General features: G+C 35.3%; 2 protein-coding genes across 2 annotated transcripts in view; both read right to left on the bottom strand.

Annotated features, from left to right (window-relative positions):
- Positions 1–5,784, bottom strand: part of LOC147828803 (tetratricopeptide repeat protein 6-like) — a 46,934-nt gene extending 41,150 nt beyond the window's left edge. The window contains exon 1 of the mRNA XM_087208018.1: positions 4,468–5,784. Coding sequence (XP_087064144.1) covers positions 4,468–4,539 — 72 coding nt within the window. The 5' untranslated portion in view covers positions 4,540–5,784. The remainder of the gene's footprint in view (positions 1–4,467) is intronic.
- A 1,070-nt stretch (positions 5,785–6,854) lies between these two features.
- Positions 6,855–13,056, bottom strand: part of Ttc6 (tetratricopeptide repeat domain 6) — a 163,518-nt gene continuing 157,316 nt past the window's right edge. Inside the window, exon 23 of the mRNA XM_087208003.1 lies at positions 6,855–6,986. The gene's annotated coding sequence lies outside the window, so the exon portion shown is untranslated. The remainder of the gene's footprint in view (positions 6,987–13,056) is intronic.

Here is a 13,056-nt window from a genome sequence, read left to right as displayed (position 1 = left end):
GTTTTCCCAATAGGTGTATTCACTGCTATGAATTTCCCTTGTAAGGCTGCTTTCATTGTTTCCCATAGATTCTGATATGTTGTATTGTCATTGTCATTTAATTGAAGGAACTGTCTGATTTCTTTAATTTCCTCTGTGACCCATTGGTTATTCAGAAGTGTGTTGTTCAATTTCCAAGTGTTTATGAAATTTTTTGAGTTTCTTTTGCTATGGATCTCCAATTTCATCACACTCTGGTCTGATACTATACAGGGGATAACTTCAATTCCTTTGCACTTACTTAAACATGTTCTATGTGTGAGTATGTGGTCTATTTTGGAGAATGACCCATGTGCAGCTGAGAAGAATGTGTATTTTGATTTTGTGGGATGGAAGACTCTGTAAACATCTGTTAAGTTCATTTGTTCAAGAGTTCGATTGAGTTCTAGTATTTCATTACTTATTTTCTTATTTTCTGTCTAGTTGATCTATCTATTTGTGACAGTGGGGTGTTGAGGTCCCCCACTACAATTGTATTAGTGCATATATGACTTTTCATGTCCGTTAGTATTTGTTTTATATAGTTGGGCGCACTAGTGTTTGGTGCATAGATATTTATGATTGTCATCTCTTCCTCTTGGATTGTTCCCTTTACAAGGATACAGTGTCCTTCTTTGTCTCTCTTAATCAGTGTTGATTTGAAATCTACTTGATCTGCAAAGAGGATAGCTACTCCTGCTTTTTTTCAGGTTCCTTTCACATGGAGTATTGTTTTCCACGCTTTCACTTTCAGTCTATGAGTTTCCTTTTGAATGAAGTGTGTTTCTTGTATGCAGCATATTGTTGGATTTTGCTTCTTGACCCATTCTGCCAGTCTGTTTCTTTTGATTGGTGAATTGAGACCATTAATGTTGATGGTTATTAGTGAAACATATTGACTTGTCATTGCCATGACTTTTTTTGTTGTTGGGTTCTCCCCATTTACATTTAATTTCTTGTCATGCCAGATGGGTTCATTCTGCTTTGCTTCCTGCGGTTGTGATCCTCAATGTCTGTTCTTAGGATATTGTGTAAAATTCTTTGGAGTGCTGGTTTGGTATTCATGAAGTTCCTAAAATACTCTTTGTCCTGAAAGTATCTTATTTCTCCATCAATTTTGAAAGATAGTTTTGCAGGGTACATCAACCTGGGTTCGAGGCTGTTTTCTTTCAGGGCTTGGAATATGTCACTCCAAGGTCTTTTTCCTTGAAGGTTTGTATTAAGAAGTCTGCTGTGATTCTGATGGGCTTTCCTTTGTATGTGATTTGTTTCTTTTCTCTCACTGCTTGTAGAAGTTTGTTCTTCTGTTGTGTTTCTGGAATCTTAACAATTATATGCCTATGTGTAGATTTTTTTTGATCAAGGCTATTTGGAGTCCTATATGCCTCACTTATCTGTATGTCAAGTTCTTTTCCCCTGCTTGGTAAGTTTTCTGCCATTACTTCTCACAGATCTTTTTAACTTGACTTACAATTTGGGACCAAAATGATTATGCATAAAATGTGAAGGGACACTGCTATTCTTTAGTAAGCCATGTCCACTAGTTCTGCAGATCATGTTCTATGTGTGAGTCACCCTGTACATGCTCATTCATGCATGGGTTGGAGAGATGGATTCAATATCTCTTTTCCATTCAGCAGGTTCACCATGCAACTGAGAATATTAAAGCAGACTACTGAGTACTGTTTACAATTTAATTTCTTTTTATTATTTTATTGCCTTCTTCACCAAGACCTAAGCTCCACTGGAGCAAGAGTTTATCTATTTTGCTCATCACTGTAAACCCAGTAATATGCATCATGACTGAGCATAATAGACAGTTTTTACCAAATGAATAAATCATGAATCACTGAAAATCTATTTTAATAAAACTAACAAATAAGCACTTATAGGAAAATTACTTCAAAATATTTTGATAGGTATATTCCTTGCTTTGCAAAGACAGTAGTCTAAACAGAGAATCTACAGAGACTTCCTTTAGTTTTACCTTTTTCTTTTCCCAATCACTGAATAAACAAAGTTTTGCTGGTCTCGCCTCTATTCACTAAACACTGGGAGCATCCTAAATTTGGGTGGGAGTTGAATCTCTGATATTATTTTCCTAGGGAATAGTGTGTCCAAAAGGGCCATATGGATTGATTAGAAAAGAGCCAAATCTTATGTGTTAGCAGCAACTGCCAGCTGAAAATGGCAAATAAATAATATTTCACTTTTTTACTCATTTTTCCTTCTCTAGCATTTCCTGATTTAGTACCCAAGTGTCTAAAAATACTGCATTGTGCAGTTGAAAATCTTATATGTATACTATGTGAATAATTATAAATAAACATTGTCAGAGCTGTACCAAACATTCATACTACTTTTTTTAAAAACCTAGACTGTTAGCCCCAAATTGTCTAACCTTTCCTTTCATAGAATCACAGAATGTAAAACCTGTAGGGTATCTTAGATTTCAGTAAGCAACTGAAAATGTGACGTAAGAAGAAACTAATGCTAGGAAATGAGATTTCGTGAAGGTCAACTGGAGGGGGGGAGCAGAGATTTTAAGATGACAAGTGATCTTTCCTGGATTTGTATCTTCTTCTGCTATTACTAGTTTCTCAGTTTGGGGAAAGTTACTTAACCCTGAGCTTCATTTGCCTCATCTGTAAAAGTGGCATGCTAAAAATTCAACATATTTAGAGTCCATTACAAATATTTTGAGTGTCTGTTGCTAGAGCTCTTAGTCCAGTGTTTGCCACACAATACTCTCTAAATAAGTAGTAACTGTTAATGATTTTTATTAATACAGAACTGCAGAATCAGAATTCACCTGTGCTTAGTTTTTTAGGAAACCATATCTGAGAGAACATTTAAGTGTATTTTATTTTATTTTTTAAAGATACTTGATTTTTCTCAGCCTAATGATGGCAAGAATGCTGAGAAACTGGTGGAAGTAGGCAAAAAGGGAGGAGGCCATACTGCAAATGACATCCGTCCCACACGCTAGAGGTCAGATGATTTTACAAAGCTGCCTAAATACTGTTAACGCACAAGCAAACAAACCTGTGAACGTCAATACAGGTCTCTAACTCCCTGTGTGACTTGGAAGAGTTTTCTGACCTCTCCCTTCTTCCACTTCCTTGTCTGTAAAATGAGCAGCTTAAATATTGGGGGGTCCTAGCAGCTCTAAAATCGTCAATATTTTGTTATTCTAATTTGGTCTCACTTTATTCAAGCAGTTTTGATTTTTCTTTATTAACAGGGAACTGGCTCTTTTATATATCTGAAATGACAAAAATGTGAAAATTCCTTCCCCACCCAGCCACTGTTTTGAGCTTCAGGGTTAGCTTCCTGGAAGGAATGGAACCATCAAAAATACCTGCTGTGCAGGTCACTAAAAAATGATCTTTTAATTAACTCATTGAATCTTAACAACCCCCTTGTTAGAAAAATTAGTTATTCATTTGTTAACATTTCTGAGGGAAATCCCAATACTCTGGTTACCAAGAATTTTGTATCCTTTTAGTTTCTCAACTTTTTCCCTATGAAGCTTATAAATGTCTAAATTTCTAAATGTTTAAACAGATTTAACTAAGTTTTGCAGAAAGAGGAAGGAAGGGTGTCTCTACATGGAACAGTGGGAAGGTGAGGAACTTTTTTAAAGGAATGCTTCATTTACTATGGAAAGGGCAGAAATGAGGAGAGACCAGTGGATAATAGAAAACTAAAAGCAAGAAAATTAAACAGAACACTAAGCCTACAGACCAGGAGATCTGCAGAGAGGAATCCCCATTGCAAAATGACCACAGCAACAAGGCATGAGAAAACTGGGGTAAGACTAGAAAATACACATGGGAGTTTGCACAAGTAGGCAACAGATGAAGATAAATGGAGAATAATGTTCACTGCAGCCATTAATCCTTCACAATACACAAGTGAATCCTGGCAAGGTACCCAGAGGTGGACTCCTAACTTCCTACTGCAAGTATAGACTCGGGACTGTATAAGAAACCTCCATGAATAGCTTTAGCTAATGTTGACATTGCAGTGATCATCACTGTCAGATTGTGCAGGAAGCATATAATTTACTCAAAAAATACTTATTTGATGTATTTTAACTTATATGCACCTTTCAATACATATATAAGCATTATAAAATTAATTTTTCATTTGGTTAATTACAGAAATTATATGAGAAAACTTGGTGAACACTAACTAAATGTTACTTGAAATGGTCTTTGGTTTCTCCAGTTTTATGTGCATGCATTTCCATAAAGAATTACTTTTTAAAAATTATAGCAGAAGTAAAAAGAAAATACCTTATAGGTACTTTGAAAGCATTTACAAATGCTTTAACATGTTGTTCACTAAATGTTGTTTATTGATTGCTATTTGAATTCAAAAAGCCACTGAATGCATGCTTTTTCTTAAATGTTTTTAACTTGTTTATTAAATTGATCATCTTACCATTTGAAGTTCCCTTATCTTGGTGTAACATAATGCTCTGTTATAAAATGCTGCATAACTGCTTTTGTCCATATTGACAGCTATAGTTAAATCTCTAATAGCTAACTTGTAATTCTACAAAGAAAAAGATAATTGAGAAAGGTAAATCATAATGGATTGAAATTTAATTGACAATAAAATATTGATTCTACAGAGTTTGAGCATACTCATTTAACCATTCTATCATCTATGCATTTAAGACAATCAAGTTAATCTTTCAGAGTTATGATTTCCTGGTAAGAATTCTTACAGTTTCTTTCACCTACAACTAAAATCGAAGATATCAACAACTCTAGTAAATTACTTTATCACCAGTGTTTTTATATGACATGGAGAAAATTATATTGATTGGTAGAAGAGACTCAGTCCATATTAATCCAGAGCTTGCTTCCATCTGTCACTCATATTGTCACATCACATAATCGTGATTTTTTCACCCACATTCTCTTTTGCTTCCTCTCTGATTATTCTCTGATACCTTATATCATCTTTTCTATAGATAGTAATTTTCAAGGATTAACACATACCACAAGGTCTTATCTTTCCTTTAGGGAGTTATTTGCAAAATATTTCATATGAAATAGCTACAAAGAAAAGTCAAAACTGAAATGTAGGGAGAAACAAAGTATTCCATGCAGCATCAGATACCAGTGGTACTGATCACATTCTTAAACCTAGTAACTTCCATTTAGGGACCAATCATAAGCTGCAGTAATGATTTGTTCTCAGTCGTGGATTACTGTACTGCATTACTTAAAATAGTGAAATTTTTAAAAATTTAGAACATCCCAAATTTCTAACAATCAAGTAATTAAAATAAATTATGATGGACTATTATGCCATCAGAAAAATGATTTCTTCAGAGATGAAGTATAAAAAGCAAGGCACAACACAAATATATAATCCCATGTCATATATTATCAGGAAATTTTTTTAAAACTAAATTTAAATATTCCAAAATGCTCTCAATTATAATTTGATGGTAAAATAATAATCCTTTATTCCCTTCTATATTTTGCAAATTTTCAACAATGGAATAGGTATTAGCTTTTGTTTTTAAAAAATGTTATTTAAAATGTCAAAAATTACTCTTTTCACTATTTTGTAAAAGATCACAAGTTGAAATTCTCTTTGATACATTGTGGAAAAGTATTCTATGTAGAGAGCTTCATACTACAATGGTTCTCCTACCGTAGGAAAAAAAAGAAAAAAGTGAGCCCTACTTAGAGTGCAGAGACTCCACCAAGTCTACGAGACCAGTAGAGCAGACAGGATGCAGCCTACCTTGCTGTAGTATTTCAGAACTCCTCTGCAGAGATAGGCACACACACTCTGAGGGTAAATTTTGATGGCCTCATTACAATTCAAAATTGCTTTCGAGTATCTGCCTTTTAAACCATAGAAGGCTACTCTTCTTAAATATGCCTTTTCAGAAAAAGAGAAGTGGAATAAACACTCTAGAAACACCATCAATTCTATCAAAATTTATGGAACTTTGAACAAATCGATGCAACCCAAAGATGATATTAAAATATAATCTTTTCCCCCACTCTCTTTTATTAGAGAAATTTCAAACATAAAGAATGACTGAAACAATGGTATAACACTCATATACCTACTTCCGGGATTCCACAGTCATTAACATTTTGCCTGCCATATTTGTTTTATCTATTTTTTTCCTGAACTATTAGAAAATACCTTGTAGACATCATAATTCTTCACTCTACGGGCTCCAGTGCACACTTTCTGCAAAGAAAGGCCTTGCCTTATATAACCACAATAGTATTATATAAGATTTATATAATTCCCTAAAATTATCCAACATTTAGTCAATTCAAATTTCATAGAATTTTAAAATCAAGATCAAGTCAGACTTCACTTACTGAAGCTTATCTTGTGTCTATAGTCTATTACAAGTCAGAAACCAATGGGATGTCACAACAAGATAAAATTAATAACAGTAAAAATTATTAATAGATAAATTCATATATTAGCAATATTTACATACAATCACAATTCACAAAGCACTTTTCTTTTTTTGGTACTGGGGATAGAACTCAGGTCCTTGTGCTTGTGCAGCAGGCGACGAAACCACTGAGCTAAGTACCCGCCCCGACAAAGCACTTTTATGAACATAATATCCCTGTTGAAAATAACACCTTTACTTTGAGGAGAAATACAGGTATCTGTATTAATATAGTTGGCTGAAAAGTAGTAGTAATTGTTAGTAGCAATTGTCACTATCGAAAAGCAATAGCATAAAAAGATTTAATAATTTTACCAAAATTAACACACTCTCTGAATCACTGATAACATTTAAGTTAAAATACCTGGTAATGTCTTGGATTGAGAGCAATTGCACGATTAAAATCCAGAATTGAGTTATCCCCCTGGAGTTTCACTTTACAAAGCCCTCGTTGATAGAAGCCTTCTGCAAAATCAGGATTTGCCTTCACAGCTTTTGTAAAACAATCAAAAGCCTAGAAAAGTATGTCGTTAAAGCATATTACTTAGTGACAGAATATATTATTTTTAAAGGTTAGTAAACTACAATTCTGTAACTATTATTGAAAACTTTCACTCTATTTTTGACCCTTTTAAATGCATTCCCCTAAAGAACCTCAAGAGGCAAAGAAAAATAATATTTAGGAACAATCCAGAATAATTATTATGATTAAAGGCTCCCTTATTTCCAGACTAAGTCTATATAATTCATGTTATTAGATTACAATGCTTTTGGGGTATAATTTTAATCATTATTTGAGTTTCATTTCTTAAAAGCAATAGCAATTAGAAACATTTATTTTCCCTGATAATTCAAAAACCATAGCAGATACATAGTCATAAAATTTCAGAGCAATTGAACTCCAAAATTTTTCCCAAGATTATAAAAGCAAAGCTTAGTTTGCTGTCATTGTCCAAAATGACTAAAAACACAGAAAAGATTGTAATTAAACTGATAGTTACTAGAATTTGTCAGTGGACAAGTAAAGAAGGCAATTCTTTCTCTAAGTTATGAAAATCCAATTTTAAGACACTGTCTACTTTATGATATAAAGAGGGCAATGTGTGCATATGTGTAATATATTACACCAGCCATTGGATAATATCAACTATTTTAAATATTTATGATATCAGTGACAATTCTGAAGTGTGCAAAATAGTCAAAGACTGGATAAATGCATAATTGAATCAACTGGTTTTCAATGAATCTGACCATCTTAAAAACCAATTTCAATCTGATCTGAATTATTCAAACACCAGGAAGAGCAGTTAGAGTGCTCTAATCATTTCCCATTTTTTTCTACAAAACATCTGCCACTCAATTTAAACTATTTACCATTTAATAGTTAGAATAATTTGATAAAATTATTTTGATATAATTTCCTACAGTTAGATTTATTGTTTCAGTGAAAAACACGTATTAGTCTTTAGAACACTGCTGATAAACTAATATCAAATAAAACTAAAATCAAATAAAATTTATTAAATGAAATAATTCATAGGAATTTCAGGTGCAGACTGACTATACTAAGCCACACTTCATAAACAGCTTTAGCCACCTTGGACTCTATACATACCCTGCAGAAATAGAACTGAAAGAAAGCAACCAGTTTCTAAAATCACAAAGAATATATGCTTCTTACTACTATAATACCATTTGCAAGTTGCCTTCCTCCATGTAACAAAGACCTAAGTTATGCAGACAGTCTACTGAAATAGCTACAGCATTGGGTCCTTTGTCAGAATGCGAAAAGACTTCTAAGGCCTTCTTAAACATTCTCACAGCTTCCTAAATGATAAAAAAAAAAAAAGAGAGAGAGGAAAGAATTTTTTCCTAGTATTTATTTAACATGACAGCTTTAAATGTTAAACACAGCAGCTATACTCTCAGTTCACACAAGTGCACATGGATCTGGGATGACAGATCTTGACAGCACATCGCAAGAAGAGGACTCAGTCCCACAGTGTGATCTCACCAAGCCCCACCCAGGTGCCTCATCCATAAACTGGACTTAACCAGGCTGGCATACCTAGATGTTTGGAGCTATAAGTCCTAAATTCTAAAGGCTATTTTCTTACACTCTTAAATCAAATTTAAATTTATAGATTAGTTTATTACCAATTTCCTAGTAATTTCCCTGAATGGAATATTGGAAAGCTACTAGATAGTAGTAAAAATATTGATGATGTCTGGTGTATTTTAATCAATCATTATTTTGTCCCATTGTGCTCTTAACGCAGTTCTACTGGTACCACCACCTAAAATTACCTATTTAAGTTGCAAAATAGTTGAAACTCAATAATAAAAAATTCAATTTTCCAAACAGAAATGGATTTAATAATTAATGAATCATCATATTTATGTTTACAAAAATATATATGCTTGTTACTTTTTATCCCATTTTCTTAATTATATTAACTCTCTGATAAAACCATGAGCTTTAACTGGGGTGAAATAAGAAGAAATCATTCAAAATTATATGGAGTGTGAGATACTTTTTTAATAACTAAAATTCTTTATGCAAAAATCGCACAGTAGTTTTAGGAAATGAGCTGAGAGATAGATTAGCAAATGAAAATATACTATTGGGAACACGCCGAATCAGCCCACTGCAGACAGGCAGGTCTGGGCATGCCCTAATGAGGACCTGAGTCACGCAGAACATGCCAAATCAGCCTATGCCTCTGCAACAATCCACTGGACACCCCCCCCAGCTCCTCTGTACAGCCACCTGGTTCCACACTACAAAGACACAGAGGACACCAGACCACCAGATCATGGTACTGAGTCCTGCCGCTCCCAGCCCAGAGATAGGGGATTCTGAGCTGCCATCCCACTGCTCCTGGTCCAGAGGAAGGGGCTTCCCGGCCACCATCCCTCCCACTGAACCCAGCACAGAGGAAAGGGCTTTAGGGCCACCTTCTGTCCCGCCACTCCTGGCCCAGAGAAAGGGGCTTCTGAGCCATCGTCCCACTGCTCCTGGTCCAGAAGAAGGGGCTTCAAGGCCACCATCCCTCCCGCTGCTCCCAGGGCACAGGAAAGAGCTTTTGGGCCACCATCCCTACTCCTGTCCCACCTCTCACAGCTCAGAGGAGGTAATCCGTGCAGGTGCTAACAGCAGCCCCCCCCCAGTCAAAATGAGAAAACACATAAATAAGTCCCAAAACCAGACTTCCAGATCACCTAAAGCAAAGCTCAAAAGGAAATGAGATGGAACACTCTGATACTCAACCACCTGGACCCACTGCACTGGCAACAAAAGGGGATCTGGAAAAAATTAAATCAGAAATAATTTCACAGATAACAGGAGAAATTGTGCCCCTAGTGCAAGACATGATTAATAAATCTAGAAAGGAACTGAGGAACATGATGGAATCCCAACACAGGAAACAAATGGAAGCCATAAAACAGATGCAAATAGATTTCCAGGACATGAAAAACTCCACTGAAAGTCTACACAGCAGAATGAGCCAATGTGAGGACAGAATTTCAGATATACAAGATAAGTTTGCAATCAGTGACCAGAAAAAGAAAAATTGCTTCAAAATTATAAGGGAACATGAGAAATCAATCCAGCAGCTGCTAGATGATGCAAAAAAGAATAACATAAGACTGATTGGAGTCAATGAAGAAACAGGAGAGAGTGCAGATGACATAAAAAATCTCTTCACAGAAATAATGGCAGAAAACTTCCCAAGCAGGGGAAAAGAGCTTGACATACAGATAAGTGAGGCATATAGGACTCCAAATAGCCTTGATCAAAAAAAGTCTACACATAGGCATATAATTGTTAAGATTCCAGAAACACAACAGAAGAACAAACTTCTACAAGCAGTGAAAGAAAAGAAACAAATCACATACAAAGGAAAGCCCATCAGAATCACAGTAGACTTCTCAACACAAACGATCAAGGCAAGAAGAGCTTGGAGTGACACATTTCAAGCCCTGAAAGAAAACAGCCTCCAACCCAGATTGATGTATCCTGCAAAACTATCTTTCAAAATGGATGGAGAAATAGATACTTTCATGACAAAGAGCACCTTAGGAACTTCGTGAATACCAAACCAGCACTCCAAAGAATTTTACACAATATCCTAGGAACAGACATTGAGGATCACAACCCCAGGAAGCAAAGCAGAATGGACCCATCTGGCATGACAAGAAATTAAATGGAAAGGGGGAGAACCCAACAAAAAGAAAAAGTCATGGCAATGATAAGTCAATACGTTTCTGTTATGACCATCAACATTAATGGTCTCAATTCACCAATCAAAAGAAACAGACTGGCAGAATGGGTCAAGAAGCAAAATCCAACAATATGCTGCATACAAGAAACACACTTCATTCAAAAGGAAACTCACAGACCAAAAGTAAAAGGGTGGAAAACAATACTCCATGCAACAGGAACCCGAAAAACAGCAGGAGTAGCTATCCTCTTTGCAGATCAAGTAGATTTCAAACCAACACTGATTAAGAGAGATGAAGAAGGACACTACATCCTTATGAAGGGAAGAATCCAAGAGGAAGAGATGACAATCATAAATATCTATGCACCAAACACTAGTGCGTCCAACTATATAAAACAAATACTAACAGATATGACAAGCCATATATGAACTAATACAATTGTAGTGGGGAACTGAACACCCTATTGTCACAAATAGATAGCTCAACTAGACAGAAAATAAGTAATTAAATACTAGAACTCAATCGAACTCTTGAACAAATGAACTTAACAGATGTTTACAGAGTCTTCCATCCCACAAAATCAAAATACACATTCTTCTCAGCTGCACATGGGTCATTCTCCAAAATAGACCACATACTCACACATACAACATGTTTAAGTAAGTGCAAAGGAATTGAAGTTATCCCCTGTATATTATCAGACCATAGTGTGATGAAATTGGAGATCCATAGCAAAAGAAACTCAAAAAATTTCATAAACACTTGGAAATTGAACAACACACTTCTGAATAACCAATGGGTCACAGAGGAAATTAAAGAAGAAATCAGACAGTTCCTTCAATTAAATGACAATGACAATACAACATATTGGAATCTATGGGAAACAATGAAAGCAGCCTTACAAGGGAAATTCATAGCAGTGAATATACCTATTGGGAAAACAGAATGATCCCAGTTAAACAACCTGTTGCTGTACCTCAAGCTTCTAGAAAAAAAAGAGCAGGACAACCCCAGAGCTCATACAAGGGAGGAAATTATAAAGATCAGAGGAGAAATCAATGCAATGGAGACTAAGAGAATGATACAAAAAAATCAATGAAGCCAAAAGATAGTTCTTCAAAAGAATCAACGAAATTGACAAACCCTTAGCCAACCTTATCAGAAAAAGGAAAGAAAAGGCCCAAATCCATGTAATTAGGAATGAAAAGGGTGAAATTACAACAGACCCAGCAGAAATCCAGAGGATCATCATTACCTACTTCCAGAACCTATACGCCAATAAGATGGAAAACACAGAAGAAATGCACAAACTCCTAGATACATATGAATTACCAAAGTTGAACGAAGAAGACCTAAAAATGCTAAACAACCCAATGAAATTGAAAACATAACTAAAAACTTATCAACTAAGAAAAGCCTGGGCCCTGATGGCTTCACTGCTGAATTCTACAAGACATTTAGAGAGGAACTGCTGTCACTACTGTTTAAACTCTTCAATGAAATTGAAAGGGAAGCAATAGTACAAAATTCATTCCTGGAAGCAAGCATCACCTTGATCCCCAAAGCAGAGAAAGACCCAACCAAAAAGGAGAACTATAGGCCTATCCCACTAATGAACATAGAGGCAAAAATCCTTAATAAGATACTGGCAAACAGAATGCAGAAGATCATCAAGAAGATCATACACCCTGATCAAGTGGGATTCATCCCAGGGATGCAGGGATGGTTCAATATATGCAAATCAATCAATGTAATACACTATATCAATAGAGCCAAGGACAAAAACCATATGATTATCTCCATAGATGCAGAAAAAGCATTTGACAAAATCCAACATGCATTTATGATAAAAACCCTACAAAAAATTGGAATAGATAGTCTCTACCTCAAACTGATAGAAGCCATCTATGAAAAACCAACAGCCAATATCATACTAAATGGTCAAAAACTGAAATCCTTCACACTAAAATCAGGAACAAGACAAGGATGTCCACTATCACCACTCTTGTTCAATATAGTTCTGGAAACATTAGCCACGGCAATTACACAAGAGAAAGAAATAAAAGGAATAAAGATAGGTAATGAAGAAGTCAAATTGTCATTGTTTGCAGATGACATGACACTGTGTATAGAAGATCCCAAGAACTCCACCAAAAGTCTTCTAGACTTAATAACCAAATTCCATCAAGTAGCTGGTTACAAGGTCAACACAAAAAAAATCAGTAGCTTTCCTCTACACCAATGACAGACTCACTCAGAGAGAAATAGGGCAACAAATTCCTTTCACAATAACATCTAAAAAACTGAAATACCTAGGAATCATCCTAAAGAAAGAAATCAAAGACCTCTTCTCTGAA

The sequence above is a fragment of the Heterocephalus glaber genome, unplaced genomic scaffold, assembly GCF_053883595.1.
Source record: "Heterocephalus glaber isolate CG9 unplaced genomic scaffold, H.glaber_assembly_v1.0 deba00000901, whole genome shotgun sequence".
In the NCBI taxonomy this organism is placed as follows: Eukaryota; Metazoa; Chordata; class Mammalia; order Rodentia; family Bathyergidae; genus Heterocephalus; species Heterocephalus glaber.
The sequence above is the reverse complement of the archived record's forward strand: the minus strand, read 5'-3'. Positions and strand labels throughout refer to the sequence as shown.